Source organism: Chiloscyllium plagiosum, chromosome 12 (genome assembly GCF_004010195.1).
Source record: "Chiloscyllium plagiosum isolate BGI_BamShark_2017 chromosome 12, ASM401019v2, whole genome shotgun sequence".
Lineage (NCBI taxonomy): Eukaryota > Metazoa > Chordata > Chondrichthyes > Orectolobiformes > Hemiscylliidae > Chiloscyllium > Chiloscyllium plagiosum.
The window spans coordinates 48,570,399-48,587,871 of NC_057721.1; the positions used below are offsets into that span (position 1 = coordinate 48,570,399).

At 37.0% G+C, this 17,473-nt stretch overlaps 1 protein-coding gene across 2 annotated transcripts; it reads right to left on the reverse strand.

Moving 5' to 3' along the window:
• Nucleotides 1-3,270: 3,270 nt before the first annotated feature.
• Nucleotides 3,271-16,902, reverse strand: LOC122555223 (F-box only protein 40-like). Of its 2 annotated transcripts, XM_043700995.1 has the most exons (5): nucleotides 16,853-16,902; nucleotides 13,057-13,136; nucleotides 12,527-12,554; nucleotides 8,326-10,191; nucleotides 3,271-4,061 (listed from the first exon to the last, which is right to left on the reverse strand). In XM_043700995.1, exons 3-5 carry the CDS (start codon nucleotides 12,527-12,529, stop codon nucleotides 3,828-3,830), a joined length of 2,103 nt encoding a protein of 700 aa, XP_043556930.1. In that variant the 5' UTR covers nucleotides 12,530-12,554; nucleotides 13,057-13,136; nucleotides 16,853-16,902; the 3' UTR covers nucleotides 3,271-3,827. The 2 variants fall into 2 exon arrangements, with proteins under 2 accessions (XP_043556930.1, XP_043556931.1); XM_043700996.1 differs by lacking the exon at nucleotides 13,057-13,136.
• Nucleotides 16,903-17,473: the final 571 nt, after the last annotated feature.

Genomic DNA, 17,473 nt, shown 5'->3' on the forward strand with positions numbered 1-17,473 from the left:
TTTGCCTGAGTTTGGCCCATATCCCTCCAAACTTTTCCCATTCATGTATTTTTCCAAATGTCTTTTAAATATTGTACCTGCATCCACCACTTCCTCTGGCATTTCATTCCACAGATGAACCACTCTGTGTAAAATAGTTGCCCCTCATGATCTTTTTAAAGCTGTCTCCTCTAAAATTAAAAATATGTCCCCTAATTTTAAGCTCTCCCACCCCAGGAAAAGACCCTTGCTATTCACCTTATCTATGCCCTCCTTGATTTTATAAACCTCAACCTCCCACGCTCCTATGCTCCAGTGAAAAAGGTCACAGCCTATTTTTATAACTGAAATCCTGCAATCCTGGCAACATTCTGGTAAATCTATTCTAAATCCTCCCCAATTTAATAATATCTTTCCTATAGCAGGGCGTCCAGAACTGCAAACAGTACTCCAGAAGAGGCCTCACCAATATCCTGTACAACCTCAACATGACATCCCAACTCCTATACTCTGAGCAATGAAGGCAAGTGTGCTAAATGCCTTCTTAACCACCCATCTACCTGTGACACAAATTTCAAAAGAATTATGCACCTGAATCTTTAGGTCTCTCTGTTCTACTACACTACCAGAGCCTTACCTAATTGTCTAAGTTCTGCCCTTGCTTGCTTCACCAAAATATAATTCCTCACATTTATCCAAATTAAACTCCATCTTCCACTCCTCAGCCCATTGACCTCATAGAACAAAATCTCTTTGTAATCTTAAATAACCTGCTTCACTGTCCACGATATTGCCAATTTTGGTGTTATCATCAAACCTACTAATCATGCCTCCTATATTCTCATTCACATTGTTTATATAAGTGACAAACCAAAGTGGACCCAGTACCGATCCCTGTGGAACACCGCTGGTCACAGGCCTCTGGTCCGAAAAACAGCCCTCCACCACCATTGTCTGTCTTCTACCATCAAGCAATTTTGTACCCAATTGGCGAGCTCACACTGAAGCCAATGTGGTTTAATTTCACTAATTAGTCTACCATATGGAACTTTGTCAAAGGTTTTACTGAAGTCCATGTAGACAACGCTTACTGCTCTGCCCACATCAATCTTTTTGGTTACTTCCTCAAAAATCTGGAGTTCGATGACTCAGTTCCAAAGAAGAGTCGCTGGACTTGAAACATTAACCTTGTTTCTCTCTCTGCAGATCCTGCCAGGCCTCCTGAGTATATCCAGCATATTCTTTTTTTTTAAATTCCAGGCTTCCCACATCCCTGTATTTTGCTTTTACAATTGCAAACTGATCATCTGCTTTTGTGCAGTAATATTAACCAGAACACCAAGGATTACTCCTCTCCACCTCTTCTCAATAGTTTTGTGGGAAGTTTTGCATCCGCCTGAGACAGTGGAAAGGAGTGTGGTGTAACGTCTCACTGTACCTCTGACAGTGCAGCACACCCCTAATACCACAGTACAGCATCTGCCTCATTTGTATTTTCAAGTCCTGGAGAAAGACTTGAATTCATAGCATTCTAATTCTAAGGCTAGAGTGCTATCAACTGAGCACAACTAGCGTACTCAAATAGCTTGTAAGTAACATTGAATATAAAGGATCTTTCAGCTTTAGTTGTATTTGACTTAACCAACAACACTAATCCCTCAATTTTTAAATTATATTTGTTTCTTGTAAAATCTAACATTTGTGTGAAAAGGTTTGATGGGCATCACACTAGGACTCCTGCGTGATGTACCATTATCAAGAGATGGAAAAGCACAGCTTATGCCCAACCTCATAATTTTAATTTAATTTAAACATTTTCAAAGTTCCTGAAATTAAAACAAAAACTAAACGTTCTGTGAATGGACATTCTCTCTCCATTCTCAAGAAAGATTCTAACATTAAGTAGAGTGTGGAGTTGAAGCTCAGAAAGATTCCTTTTAAGCACATCAATCCACACCCCCAACCATATCACTCCATCCCACACTCTACCTCCAACCTTAGAAGGGCACCTCCTGATATCTCAGTTTTACAAATGAGTTTCTCTTAAAGAGCAAAATTATTTTACTTTCCTGTCAATGCATCAGACACTTTACCAAGAAGTGTTTTATCTCTTTGCAATGCCACTATTTACAATACAGGTAGTTCTCGTATAAAATGTGATTTTGAAGAATTAGGGAACGGTATTTTTGAGAACACTTACCTCTGCTCACAATAGCACAATTCCAGCAGCGATCGTTTCACACCATTCATTCTGCGCATGCACCGATGTCAACGTCGAAGATTCTGCGTTATTCTGTATGTGCTCCAATGTGAGCTGCCATCAGAGCAAGTGAGAGGTACAGTACTATACATCTGAGCAGCATCATCTCAAAAATTTAATTAATGAATGTTCATTGCTCTCCCTCTGAGACAAGAATATGATTGTATAATTCCTGTATACGCCCTGTATATTTCCTGCAGGACTGCACTACTCTTCTACATAGCATGTGCCTTTCTAATTTGTTCTTGTACCTGTATATCCCACAATCTAAACCAACCCCCAAGAAACAATCAGAAGACAATCAACCATCGACATCCACGTTTGCAACCACAACTGCACCTGAAGGTGGTGATAATGATGACCCTCTGTCCCTCCATTAAGAATATTTTTCCAACGTAATCTGTTAAATTTATTTTTGTTTCATTAATAAATATGATTTAAATATTCACTCGGGCTGTGCTAAACATTCTGTTAGGCTTTTGGGTGATTTTGAGTGATCGTGAGTGATATTTTTTGCTGGTCTGCCCCAACCCACATTTCCCATGGGCCCCATTATTTCTATTAAGCAATTTTCTATTAAGCGAGGTTTTGCTGAACGCAACTATGGTGTTATAGGAGAAATATCTGTACTAAGTCAATAACAGAGGCAAATACGGGGGAAGGGTCTTGTTCCTCGACTTCGGATCATATTCTGTAGACAATCTCTAGAAGATGTGTGAGAGAACAAATCTGATTGTGTTACCTCACCTCTTTGGAAAGCCCCAATAAAACTTATTCCAGTGAGAACTGCAGCACATATAAAGCCAATTTTTATTTCCTTTCATGCGATGTAGCATCACTGGCAAGATCAGCATCCCTAAGTACATTTGAACTGAATGACTTGCTTGGCCACTTTAGTGGCCAGTTGCAAATCAACCACATTTCTGTAGATCTAGTGTCAAATGCAGGCCAGACTAGGTAAGGACAGCAGATTTTCTTCCCTTAATGACATAAGAGAACTAAATGGGTTTTTACAACAATTGATGATGATTTCATGGTTACCATTCCTGAGACTAGCTTTTATTTTAAGATGTTATTCATTGAATTTAAATTCCACTAGCTGCTGTGATAAGGTTTGAACTTCTGTCAGCAGCACATTGAGCCTTTGGACGTTACCACTGCATTCCATGTTCTGTGTTAATGTTAATAATAAACTTCATTCTCACATTAAATTATCTGATCATAATCAGATTCTGACCTTAAAAAGAAATTCCTGATGTAAGTAGATTATTACCATGTCCTATTTATTCCTACAATTACGTTACATGCTTATCATATGTAAGTCTTGGTTTAAACATTTCTTCCATCCTCCCTTGTGACACAAATGTGAGCTGTAGCCTTCAGTCAAATAGTGTCCTGCTACAAAATTATCATTCCTCTCTTCAACTTATTTGGCAAATAAAACACAACTCAAAAAGATTAGTGCATCTTAATACAATTAAAATACAAAGACCTTACCACCCTAAGTGTAAGCTGTATGCTTTGTACTTATTAATTAAGCGCATTGAATAAAACAGTTGAAATAAATCAGGATTAAAACATCAAAACTTCATACAATCAGGTTGGAAAATCTATTTGTGTTTTTCTTCTTACTAAACATTGTAACAAGGGTCTTTTTCTCTTGTTTCAATTCTGGAGACTTGCACAAACTGATGAGAGCGACAGGCTTTGATTTACTCTCTGTCACATAGTATGGACAGGTTTTCAGATGTTCTGCGATACTGGGGTTATCATTAAACCTCCAACTGTCGACAGTAGAGAAGACAGAGCTGAACTGCCACCTCTGTAATAAAAGGAAAGGGTCAGAATCTTACTAATTCAGATTTACCAATGCTCCTTGGGTATAAGGTTCAACTTACAAAAGCAAATTGTATGAGTTAAAGGGGTGCAAACTAATATGACTTTTTTCACATAATTTGAAGTGGAATTCCTTTTCCTCGATCTCTGCGCAAAATTAATGGAAGTTTTACATTTGAAATGAGCACAAAACTAAATGGGATTCCCTAGAGGAGGGGGTCCCATTCCATTTAACTAAGATACAGCCCACAAGCTTCAGTTCTCACTTGTTTCTGCTATCTCAGCAGAAACCATGCAGACAGAATTGGTTAAAGAATCTCAATAGATTAGGGAATTTAACAGTGATCTTAAAAAACACTCAAAGCTACTCGTGCTTACATTTTCCATGATCATTTATACTAATTCAAGATTCAATTCACCCAAATCAGACCCTACTGATCTCATCAAACCACTAAGTCTACTCGGGAAAATTCTGCTGATTTTCTTAGATGGACTGGCAAGTGGTTCAGTATGATTTTCTATGAAGTCATTTACAGTGATTTCAAATCTTATTGCGCATAAGTTGAGGGCTGAACAAAAACAGAAATTTCTGGAAACCCTCAGCAGGTCTTGCAGCATCTGTGGAGAGAAAGCAGAGTTAATGATTCAGGTCCAGTGACCCTTCGTCAGAACTCAACTTAATGCAGTTCTGAAGAAGGGTCATTGGACCCAAAAAGTTAACTCTGCTTTCTCTATACAGATGATGCCAGGTTTGCTGAGTTTTTCTGGAAATTTCTGTGTTTGTTTCTGATTGCCAACATCCACAGTTCTTTTGGTTTTTAGAGGACTGGATTCCTATTAAAAGTGCTAATTTTTGGTGATAAAGTTTTTTCAGCTTTCTTAATAAAATAGCACCACATTATCAGTCTTAACTATTTCAAGGATGTTTTTGTGAAAAGAAATTATTATATTTATCAAGATTTGTCAAGATTGATTCCTCCCCAATGTTATATTACAATGTTTATGTCAAGGAAGCACTACATAGGGATTTTTCTTCAACTTGTGATAATGCAAATGATTTTTATAGAAAAAATAAGCTTGACTTAACAAGTACTATTTTAACTTCAATTTTCAATTGGGTCTGCAGCAGAAACCCTACCCTCAAGGTTTAGCATTGACATATAGTCAAAACAAGTTGCCACTAATGCTAGCACCATTTTATATGGGCTGAATATTAGACTTGAGTGGAAGACTAGAGCTTGTACAATTAGTTTACAGCATACCACTTTCCCCACTGTCATAAAAATTTTGTTGCAGTAAAAGTTAACAGTATTCTGGCAAGATTACCACTTCCCCACTATGAGGCAAATGTGATTACATGAGGAAAATCAATACCATGAATTCCTGAAATATTTTGCTGCAGTTTGTGCTTCGAGTTAAGATACTCATGGTATCCTGGAGGAACACATTGTAACTGAATCAAAAACAAGACTGTTTTCACACGTTCAAGCAAACCCACTGCTAGCAGTTAACTAATTGTTTTTCATATCTTCCAAAGAAAGAAAACTCCTCATCAAAAGTGCAGCCACAATTGTACTGTTGACAGCTTGAAGGAATGGCTGGAACTCAAAAGGAATGGTCAATAATAGTATCAGAAACACTAACCTTACTATGGGTATATACTTTAATTTGACAAATACAAAATAGTGAGGGATATAATTATTGTGTTACTGAAATAGTAAACCAAAGACCTGCAATGATCATTTACATCAGACCAAATCCCACATGGCAGTTTTTGAACCTCAATCCAATTTTTTAAAAAGGCAGTCAAAATATTGATACATAGCTTCATTAAAAGTAACAATGAAACAGTTGAAATACTGCAGAATTTACACACTTGAATTTACAAGCCCTAAAATTTCTAAAGCGTTTACTTCGTACCTTGTGAGCAAGCACCAACATATTTCAAAGTTGAAATTATCAGCAGTGTTGAGCAGGTTGTGGGGAAGCAGTTAAGTTGGATAGCAACTGGATTTCTTCATTTCATTGCACATATCCAATTTTCTCTCTAATAATGATGGGTCCTGATGCCCTAATCAATATCATGCTTCAAAATACAGGTTCCTAATAAAATGCTATTCATTGTCGTTGGGGCCCAGCATCTTTATTCTAAATTCCCCCTTAACATTTAATATGCCAGAATCAAGGCCAAAATAAATTGCTCATAGCTCCTTCTAATAACGTGAACCCTTCCAATGCAAATTATCCATATTGAAATGGTTCAATGTATTATCAGTCAAGTTATTCCTGCTTTGTTATCAATTGGCATAAATAAAAAAGCTAAGAAAATGTATGTGGTCAGCAGACTGAAATATTTGAATGCCACATGAGTTGCTATTCTCAGAGTAAGCAACAGTGCAATCAGGGATAGTTATTTTTAAACTGGCATTGGTAGAACTGAGCTAACTGAAGGTCAACATATTGCTTTAGTGGCGGAATCCCCAAATTGTCAGGTTTTTGTTGTTGAAGGCTAATTTACTTTCTTGTTAACCGTAATATTTATTTTCATGGCATTTTAGCTTATGAGCACTTTTGGTAATTTCATTAACGCTGTGAGGTATTGAGAACACCATCATATGTTTGTGCTGAATTTTGAGACGATGTAGGACACGTAGGGAAGCACAAGTGGAATAAACCTCTCAAAGTTATCAGCAATGTAGCCACAAATAAAATGATTTGCCATGACATCATATAATGCCACAGTATTGCTGGATATGTTGCATTTATGATTGTAAAAACCCCTAAGTGTTTGAAAAATTAGGAAAAATAAGGAAAGGCTATATGATTAACACCAGCCTAGAGATCTGGGATATTGTTTTGCAAATACATGCCATACAATAAAGTAGCAAATGCTAATATTTAGAAATTTCTTGTCTGCTGTAACATTCTACTAAGCTTCAACACTAAAGTATTGGTGTTCTTGCAAGTGACGTTTCTTCATACCTGCATTTTTTATATCAAATTTGTGAAGCTGTGTGGTACTATTTCTATCACTTCAATATCCCACCTCTAAGTTTAAGATAGGGAAGACTTCTTCATGAGGTAGATTTCCTGTGTGAATTCCTTGATCTGCTTTCATAACTCAGGAAAAGTTTCTTGGAAATTTAATGGCCATTTATGCCATTTTCCTGGTGTTTTCACAAATTTTCCAGAGGGTGTTTGGAAGATACCCGCAAAAATTTCACAACAACTGTGTCACACTTCTTCCTCAGCTACGGAAGTTGAATTTTTTTGACCTTTGATTATTTCCTGCCCTCTGCTTGGTCAATAATGAAAACAAACTAATCTAGCTATTAATCAAGACCCCACAATGTCCAAACAGGGAAGAATTCTCTGGACTAACTACTGTTGAGCATAGATAAAGGCTGTCTTTCCAATATGTTCTCGCATAGCAGCACAGAGCGATGAACTCTTGAAGGAAGCATCTGCTGTTCTGTATACATTTGCAAATTTAAATAAAAAATAGACAGACTGTGTATTAGCTTTGAGTTGGTTGTCAATTTTGCTTTGGGTTTGCGAATTGACAGCACAGTAAACTAAAACTGGTCAGTAATAATTCTGTAGAAATAATATACTGTTAAAAATCACATTGTAATAATTTAATTAAAATTGACTTCATTCAAAATTAAAAATGCTATTTTGCATTATTGATGCATTTGAATAGTAACTTATGGCAAAAATAAAATATATTTTTTGTCTCCAATAGCTAAAAAGGAATGCTATTCATGACATTCAAGTGTGATTACGGAAGCCTTAGACTGTTTATTAAGCACACTGGTGCTATGTATGTAAACAAGATTAGGAGACAGGATGTGTTTGATAAGTGAGCTGATCAAGGGATAAGGCATTAACATGGAAAGTTTGCAGAACAAGCTGCCATAATGTGATAGACCTGTTGTAAACTCATTGTGCTTAATTAGTTGAGGCCAGTGAAATGGGTGACATTCATTTCTCAAGCTTAACTGTTCCTTTTAGTCATCATAATTCCCATTAATGGAAAAAAATGGTTTTTAAAATATTACCACCACTGTTGGAATTCTTAAAAGTTCCCACTACTCTCCATGTTTCTATTCACTTTTCACTGAATTAAGTTTAATTACATAAATTGCTGGCATCAATTTAAACATCACAGAAGCAGGAAAGAAGCCATGGAACATGTTAAACTTTTCTTTAAAAATTTTTAAATGAACAAGACAAAGAAATATACTTGCCCGTTTTCGAGCTCGCCAAGAGAAGCTTCCATGTGAGTAACTCTTCTTTTCCCAGACAAGAAAGACCATGCCATGCTCTTGCAGTAAAGTGAAAGAGATTGCATTCATCAATACAGATACTTGGGACAGTTGTGCTAGGCTATAGCTGTCCAAGAAGCTTGCAATGTACCTCAGTATCTCATATGGAAGACTGCTCAAGCTGAGCCCACTTTTCCTACTTTTCCATATTTTTGGATCCCTGTGACTGTGCTGACACAGAACTGCAGGAATGTCTGGTTTGACTGCAAACGTACTTTGATGTTGATTGTAGATCACTTTAGCCTTCTGACTGGAAGGGCAAAATCTCAGTTGTGAGTAGGAACAGCCAAGATAAGCAAGAGGACATCTCTGTAGCATCCAGCCATTCAGGCCTGACTGAATATCAGCATGCACATTCCTGAAATGTGATGAAAACTCATCTCTCCTGAAGAAATGGTGGCACATAAATGTAAAGGCATTGTTGTATCGTTTTGTGATACACTCCATCTGGAGTTGCAGATATAGACAAGATTCTTTGTGTGCTGCTACATCAGCCAAAGTTACATCACGGCTAAAAGGAGAGGAGGGGAAAGAATATGTCTGAGTCGCAAAATCAATGGTCAGCCCGTCAGTGACTTTTCTTTCTGATATAATGTGGCCTTTTAAAACTTTTTCCAAATAAGTAAGTAATGAAATAGTAACTTCATCATTATAATGATCCTCTGTGTCCAGGTCAGAAGTGTCCACAGCTTTGTTCTCCTTTTTGACCTTACTTGACAATGTTTCTCCAACATGTCCACGCTTGGCACGATAACTGGTAGGAACTTTAAAAGTGTTGACAGTTCTAACATTCTGAGCCTCCAGTTTCCCATAAACAAAGTCTCTTTCTTTGGGTGTACATGCACTCATCTGGCCAAACCGAATAAGCATACTGCCATGATGAACCAAGTACATATTGAAGTGTTTTCTATCCATTTGAGTTTCTAGCCTTTCTAGAACACCTTCCTGCCAAGGAGCTTCACCTGTCTTTTCAATTGATGCTAACAAAGCTGGATCTGGGGGTATATTCATTTTATTTTCATGTAGACTTCTGTTACTTTCGCAAACTAATGACTTTTCACTCTTTTGCTTGGCTTCAGTTTTTGTGGCTTTTTCTTCAGAGGCACAACCTTTATCCTTACTGAAAATATGCTCCCAAGTAGAATACATAGACAAATATTCGAGTTCATTGGATTCTGCAATAGCCATTTGTTCTTCTTGAGTAGGTTCAGCCATTTCTGCCACATCTGCACAGACTTTACCTGCTTCATTGAAATTCCCATCTAAAGTTGCATAATTGACTTGTTCTCCCACTGCCCCTTCCTCATTCAAATCTAACTTATTTTCATCAACAGATTCAGCCATCTCAGGGAATAGTTCAGCCAACTTCACGGAATTGAAAAGAATCCTCTGATCTGTCATTGCAGTGCTGAAGTCTAAGTCTTCAGGATTCAAGGAATCTTTGACAGCATTTTTATTTAATGCAATGTCATCTTCATTAGCTGGCCAGCGATTCCATTGCATTGAGCAACACACAATGCTGGCAGGACAAACATAAAGATGCTTAGAAAGTTTTTGGCGTGCCATAACGAAGGGACAACCAAAGGCTGAATTCAGGCAAGGTACTTGTTCCTGTGGACATAGTAGTGTATGTTCATCCTCTTTACACTGGTGAAAGACAGCACCACACTTGGAAGAGCAACTGATAACCAAACAGGAAACAGTAGGTTCAAAAGTCTTTTTGCAGTGCCGATTATAACATTTTTCACAGTGTTTGTGCAGTCGAGAAGTTGTATTTCTATTCCTGATCTATAGAAGCAAAAACATCCTGCTTTAATTGCATTGGTTTACTTGATGCACTTGCATATTACTGTAGGGTGTGTGTTGTATATTTTGTACATGCTCAAAATCAGACTAGAATTATGAATTCATATCTATATAATATGAAATAAAGAATTAACTATGGTTTTACTCTAAAAGAGCCACTGAGGGTATGCATAAGTCAGAGTGATGCAAGATCATTTGGAATTGGAACCTGAGTCTGTAAGACTCCAGATTTGTCCTCTCTTACCATCTGTTATGTTTAATAAAATCTATAAGTTTCACTTCTTGTAGTATAGACCTGATCATACTACATGGTGTTAAACAGTGACTATACCCCTAAGACAAGAGGTAAGAGGTAAGCAGTGTCTGAACTGATACCCAAAGACAGCACAGTGTTGCAGGTAAATGATGCCAGCCCAGTGAGCCAAACATAGAGGTGGAGGAGAAACCTGAAACGAAGCTAATTAGAGTCAAGTAGCAATAAGCAATGGACATTAAGATCAAAGCATATATTCACTTAGTCACTGGACCACAAAAAGAATTAACCCACAAAAATATTGAAAAAGAACAGGAAAAATCCCACAACTAAAAATGGGGTGAGCAACAAGGAAATTAATCAGCTAAACCAAGTAAAACACTACAATTGTGGGCGGCACGGTGGTAAAGTGGTTAGCACTGTTGCCTCACAGCCCCAGAGACCCGGGTTCAATTCCCGCCTCAGGCAACTGACTGTGTGGAGTTTGCACGTTCTCCCCGTGTCTGCGTGGGTTTCCTCCGGGTGCTCCGGTTTCCTCCCACAGTCCAAAGATGTGCATGTCAGGTGAATTGGCCATGCGAAATTGCCCGTAGTGTTAGGTATAGGGGTAAATGTAGGGGTATGGGTGGGTTGCGCTTCGGCGGGTCGGTGTGGACTTGTTGGGCCGAAGGGCCTGTTTCCATACTGTAATGTAATCTAATCTAATCTAATTAGTTGAAGTTTTTTTTATTGGAATTGGGAAGAAACAAGCACTCAGAAGGTTGTCCAGTAGAAAGTGTGTGAACTACAGAATATGATTGAGAGACCACATTAGGAAAATCCAGGCCTAGCCAGTATCAGAGGGTCATGATTGCTTATACCAGTACAGAGTTGCATTGGCAGCACAGAAAGAGGGAAAACAGACCACAGAAGTTTCAAGTGCCTAGATATTAGAGGACACTGAGTACCAGGATGAATTATTCTTGGGCAATGTAGTTCAGGCACATTGAATTTTCCAAAGCACCAAGACAAATTCTAGTGTGCAGACATCATAGTTAATGGCAAGAAAGGTAAATTTTAAATTTGATACAGGGCAGACATATCAATTCTTTCAGATGTTAAACAATCATGGAGGCCAAAAAGTTTCAAATGATCCGAGTTAAACTTTGAGACATAGGAGATATTAGAAGCAGAGTGAGGTCAGATGTATTCCAAACTTGCTAGAATAGAATAAATGTCATAGAAACCTTGTATGTCATTTTAAATATTTTTAAGTAAGTGGAGCTTTATAAATCTTTTAATGTTTTTCAATGAACAGATACCAAAGACATTGAAGTGACTCGGTAGTAGGAATCTCTCAGGTCCCTTTTATATCCCTTAAATTTAGGATTTGTGCAACACCCAACCCACCACACTCACTTACACATGCAGTCATTATACCCTTTCATGCTACTAAGTTATGCCCAATAATTTTTAGGTCATTGGCATTCCTCAGAGGATCTGATCTGTGGAAAAACCAAATGATGAATTGCTCTAACTAGTTCATAATTTTGCATAAGTCAGAAAACACAACCCTGACATAATGACGAATAAGTTTGTATGATAGCAGTGAGGCTAACAGGAGAGGAACTTATCTTTCTCCAATCAGCCATTTATTTGTCTCTGTGGTGGCAACATGTTAATAACACTATCACAGGCTTGCAGTGCTTTGACAATTATCTCTGATGCTAGAAGATATGCCTGCCTAGGAAAGTAAAAGAAACATCAAATAATGAAAAAGTAAGCTCAGAATTCCACTTCAGTGACAAACTCTGAGCTCACTGTAGAGAATGAGAATTTTCAAAGAGAGCCATGAAGGCTGTAATAAGGTGAGGTGCTCAAAAGAGGAGAAGTGAGAAAAATAGAGTGAGGGATCAAGGTTATACTTTAATGATAAGGTCAATAACAACTACAGTGATTTGGGAAGGTATTGGAAAATTCAAATATTAATTTCTATCTGAAGATAAATCTGCATTAACTATGAACTAAGAGCTTAGTACTGCATGTTACTGCCAGTGACTGTGAAGTTCATATTCAAATTCTTACCATTTTGACTAATCTTCTTTCTTCCCCACTGAAAGAATAAAAACAATTACATTACATATCAATTAAGAAATTTTATGTCCAATAAGTTTCAATTTTTAAAAAAAATCCAGCTTATCGAGCATCAGTTGAATGAGGTATGCTTTATAACATACGCAGAACATCATGCAGTGATCTCAGTAAATGGAATTAGGTGTACTGTGAATGAATAGAAACAAATTGTAATTTGTGTGATGGGATGAAGTGTAAGGAATTGCATTTTTCATTTATATTCATTTGAACTTCAGTACCAATCACCCAGAGGTCAAGTATGAGTAGAAGATCCAATTCTGTGTATCAAAATATTTTTCTGGTAATTTGACTCAACATCAACACCAACAATGGGGTGTGTCAATTTGTGAAATTCTATCCTCATAATACAGCTAATGACTACTGAATTTGAGCAATTTTTGGTAGACATTAATTTAGATTCAGGGATTTCATTTGTCTGAAAGGAACTGTGAAATTTGTAAAAGAGGAAAGGTATATCTCACCTGATTAGACTGGATTTGGTTTTATGTTCCTATAGTGAATAGAAATTGCATACTGACAATCTGGGATGAATTGCATTTGCCTTTAAAGAAAAAGAACATAGAAATTAGAAACTGGAGTAGGATATTTTACTCTTTGAACCAGCTCTGCCATACAGCAAGATTGAGGTTGATACTCCATCTCAAGTCCACCTCCCTGCACAATCCTTATTACTCACAATGACCTTAGTACTTAAAAATAAACTCCTGTTTTGAATATGCTCAATAGCTGAGCATCAACAATAGAGAATTCCAAAGATTCATATCCATTTGAGTGAAGAATTTTCATTTCACTGCAGTGCAAAATAATCAACCCTTCTTCTGTGACCATGACCTCGCATACCAGATTCCCAGCTAAGAAAATATATTTACAGTAGCTACCTGTCGTCAATAAAAGGTGCAGTAAGTTAGGACTGTTTTTTGCACATTTGATTATATATCCTCCACCTCCAACTCTCTCCCATTTGTCATGGGAAGTTAATATTGAGGTTAATGATCAGAGAACAAGAGTGAAAGAAATTGAATGAAAGAAAATAATATTAACCAAGTTTAAAAGAGCAAAGTTTAAATAATGATAAATACAAATGGAAAGGAAAATGAGAGCAAGAGAAAAACTATAAGAACAAAAATAGAATGAAAGAGGAGGAGGAAAATAATGAGAGAATCAGAAGAGCATGAAAATGAAAATCCAAAGATGTGCTGGTTAGGTGAATTGGCCATGATAAATTGCCCATAGTGTTAGGTGCATTAGTTAGGTGCATTAGCTAGTGAGCTAAGTATCGAGTAGGGGAATGGGTCTGGGTAGGGTTACTCTTCGGAGGGTCAGTTGGACCAAAGGGCCTGTTTCCATTCTGTAGGAAATCTAATCTAAAAAAACAAGGAAATAGGAATAATAAATAATAGGAATGTGGAAAGAAAGACTGAGAGAATATGAAATTAAAGAAACTAAGAATTACAACATAGAGTACGAAGGTGATAGAAATAAAGAATGAAGAGAAACAGAGAGAAAGGGGGAATCACCATGAAAATAAATTAGAATAAGAAGAATTTATGTGAATTAGGGACAGAAAATTAGACAGCATAGAAGAATAAGAAAGCTAGATTATGAGGAAGACAAAAGAGAGATCATGATAAAATGACTGTGGATGCAAGTTATTAATGAAAGGGAGAATGGGTATGGATGCAAATTATTAATGAGAGGGAGAAAATGAGCAAGGTTAGGTCATGTGGAAATAATAAAGCATAAGAGTAAGTGTTAAAATGATATTGTAAGGAAAGATACAAGTCAAAGAGAAAAGCAATCAAGAAAAGAAAAATAAGTAGAAATAATAGATTTTGATCCCACAGGCTGCTTCCAGCATTTTTAGAATTTAACACAGTTTTTCTAAAAACAATGCAATAAGGGAAGAAAGACATGAAGGATCAGGATGAACAATGGAACAAACAGTGAGTCACCTTCACCAAGGAAATTTGTGGATTGAGAAATAAACAGTGGAAGAACTGAAATGTGATGAATTGGAATAAATTAATAACAGAGCAATAAAGAGTTAAAGTTGCATTGAAAGAGAGATACAAAGAGGCAGAAGAGATGTCAGAAGATAAATTAAACCTAAAATTAAACACTTAAAATCTCATAAAATAATTCACAACTGAAAAGAATTTATGATGGTTTATCCTCTGGGTGAGAAAGGTTAATGTATACCTCCAAGGGAGGGAGGTCCTGGACCTTCTGACCCAGAGGTAGGGACACTTCCACTGCAGATAATCAACATTTTCAGAGATGTGAGTACACACCTCTGGAGCAAGTGGAATTTGAACCCTGGCCTCCTGGCTCAGGGGTAAGGACACTACCATTGGACCAATGAGCCTTTGATTAGATAAAGACTGCTTTACTTGGTATTCCCAGCAGTCTCTTGTCTAACTACGAATCAAACCTGATTGTGATCAGCTTCTGAGATCAGGTGAGATCAGGTATCTTCAGACTATTATTAATGTAGGCTATATTCAGAGTCATGGGAGGTCTGGTGTACTTCAAATGCAGGCAAATAAAGCAGATGAGAGAGACTTCTTGGAAATGAGTTATAGATATTTTCCTAATCAACCTGTTCAATGATGTTATTACGCACCTGTGAAGCAGATGGGACTTGTATGCAAGCCTCCTGGCTCAAGATAAGGATAGTACTATTAGTACTATTGTACCACAAAAGCCCTAACATTTGACACTTGATTACCATCTATCTTCAACCCTACTCAAGTTATGTTCCTTAATTCTGATGAAATCCCATTGTGATTGTAGTGTCTTTCTTTAACCTCCACTGTTCTTCTGCTGGAGGATAGGCTGCTCAAGCAATACAAAAGGCACACAGCATCCATCTGCCAATATACAGACCAGAAACAAGAAACTGAGACAGTCCTTCTTTTACTCGCATACTCATGTAGGCCGTAAGTACATTGTTAATGATCTGCAGGAAAGTAAAATTCATAATTCCAGTTTTACGAGTTGAGGTCTGAGATGCACTTCTCTGTATCCCAGCCTCAGTTGCTTGGATGCCAAAAGAGAAAACGAATCCCAACTAGGCAACCTCACCCTAAATTCCCTTCAAATCACTACAGAAATTTTAATCCTGCAGCAGGAAACAATTTCTGTCACCCAAAATTGACAAGCTTCCAATTAGTGGCATTGAAATATGTTCAGAGTTTACTAATAATATTAGGAACTTAATTTAATAATAATTTAGAACAATTTATGCTCATATTGGCAGGGTATTGTGACGTTTTCCCAATTGTGCTCCTGAAGAAATCCCCAGGCTGGCATTTCAAATCGCACAGAGATAATCAAAACATCTAGCTTGTAATGCTGCCGCAAAATGCTGCTGATGACATAAATGTGAGACACAAATAAAAAATACTGGAAATGCTTAGCTCATGGAGAGTGAAACCAAGTTTCATTCTTCAGATTGATAACCTTGAAAAGGTCATCAGCCTGACACGTTAACTGTGTCTCTGTCCACAAATGCTGTCAGACTGACTAAGTACTTCCAGCATTTACTGGTTTTATGATACACACTGCTTGTGGTCAGTGAGACTATTCAATACTGATAATTTTCAGTCATATACTAAATTTCTTTCTTCAGTGTTGAAAGCAAGGCCATTTTGGTTTTAATCAAACTCCAAGAATCATGCAGGATTTCTGTTTATTTGTTAAATGCAACATTTTAATCACTTTTTGTCAGTCTCTCTAAACATATTTGAAGGGCTATTTGAAATTCTTATAGATTTATTCCATCACACAAGACACTGCAGTAAAAAAAAAGTTTAATCTATGAGACACGAACTGACCTATATGGTTTCATTCTTCTTAAATCACCTTAAAATTAAACTTATGTAAGTGTTAAGAAAATCAGTAAATATGTTACTCCTTTATGTCCTGTTGAATTCATTAGAAATGCAACTAAAAATGTTATAAGTATTTATTCGAAAAAGGGCATTCTATAAAATGAGCAATACCATTAAAATCCCTGTATTTTTCAAATATAGTTGCACCAGCATGAAGATTTTACTTGACAAGGATTTTGTACACTATTAAATATCAAGTTGTGTTTTCTGGATCACAAGATCTAATTGCTCTAATAATATTCAATGATCATTGAACGCTTTTGCTGAATGATTAATTTAATATGCAGCACACATATCCATATGTCTTTACAATAGAAAAATGCAACAAAAGTTAATATAAGGCTGGAAACAAAAGCAAACTTACTTTTAGAAAAATATTGTTGTTCAGTTTTGTCGTCCCTGCTTAGATCTGAATACTGCACATGCTCAGCTCATCAAGAGGTCACATTTATATTTAGATAAATGTGTTTGGTTTTAAAAATAAACCGAATTAGAGCTTTTGGAATGAGGTAAGTGATGTTTGGGATCCTAATAAACAACAAACTATTAATGCCCAAAACATTACTATTTCTTCTCTTGTTAAAGAACAAGGAGCAGAATCTTATACTTTTATTCGGCTGCATACACTTGCTTTGAGTTTTTTTGAAGGGTTCAACATCATGTGGTCTAGTAGGGTTTCTCTCCATATTTTACCCAAATCACCTCATTAATTGCCTACCACAGCCCATGGCTCTCTCACATCCAGTTTTCATACCATCTTACCATGCACCATTCCCAGTTCAACATGACACTCATCCGACAACCTGGATTTGTCGAGAATCCCTTGCAGCCACAGCATCTTTAAAAGCCTGGTATTTAGCCTGATGTGCCGGCAGGTACCTGGAAATTCTGTTAGATGGGTTAACATACACTGCAGGGATGGTTTTGCCAAGATCAACAGTGGGCACCATAACACCAGACAATGCCAGCCTAGTCTGAGCTTGTC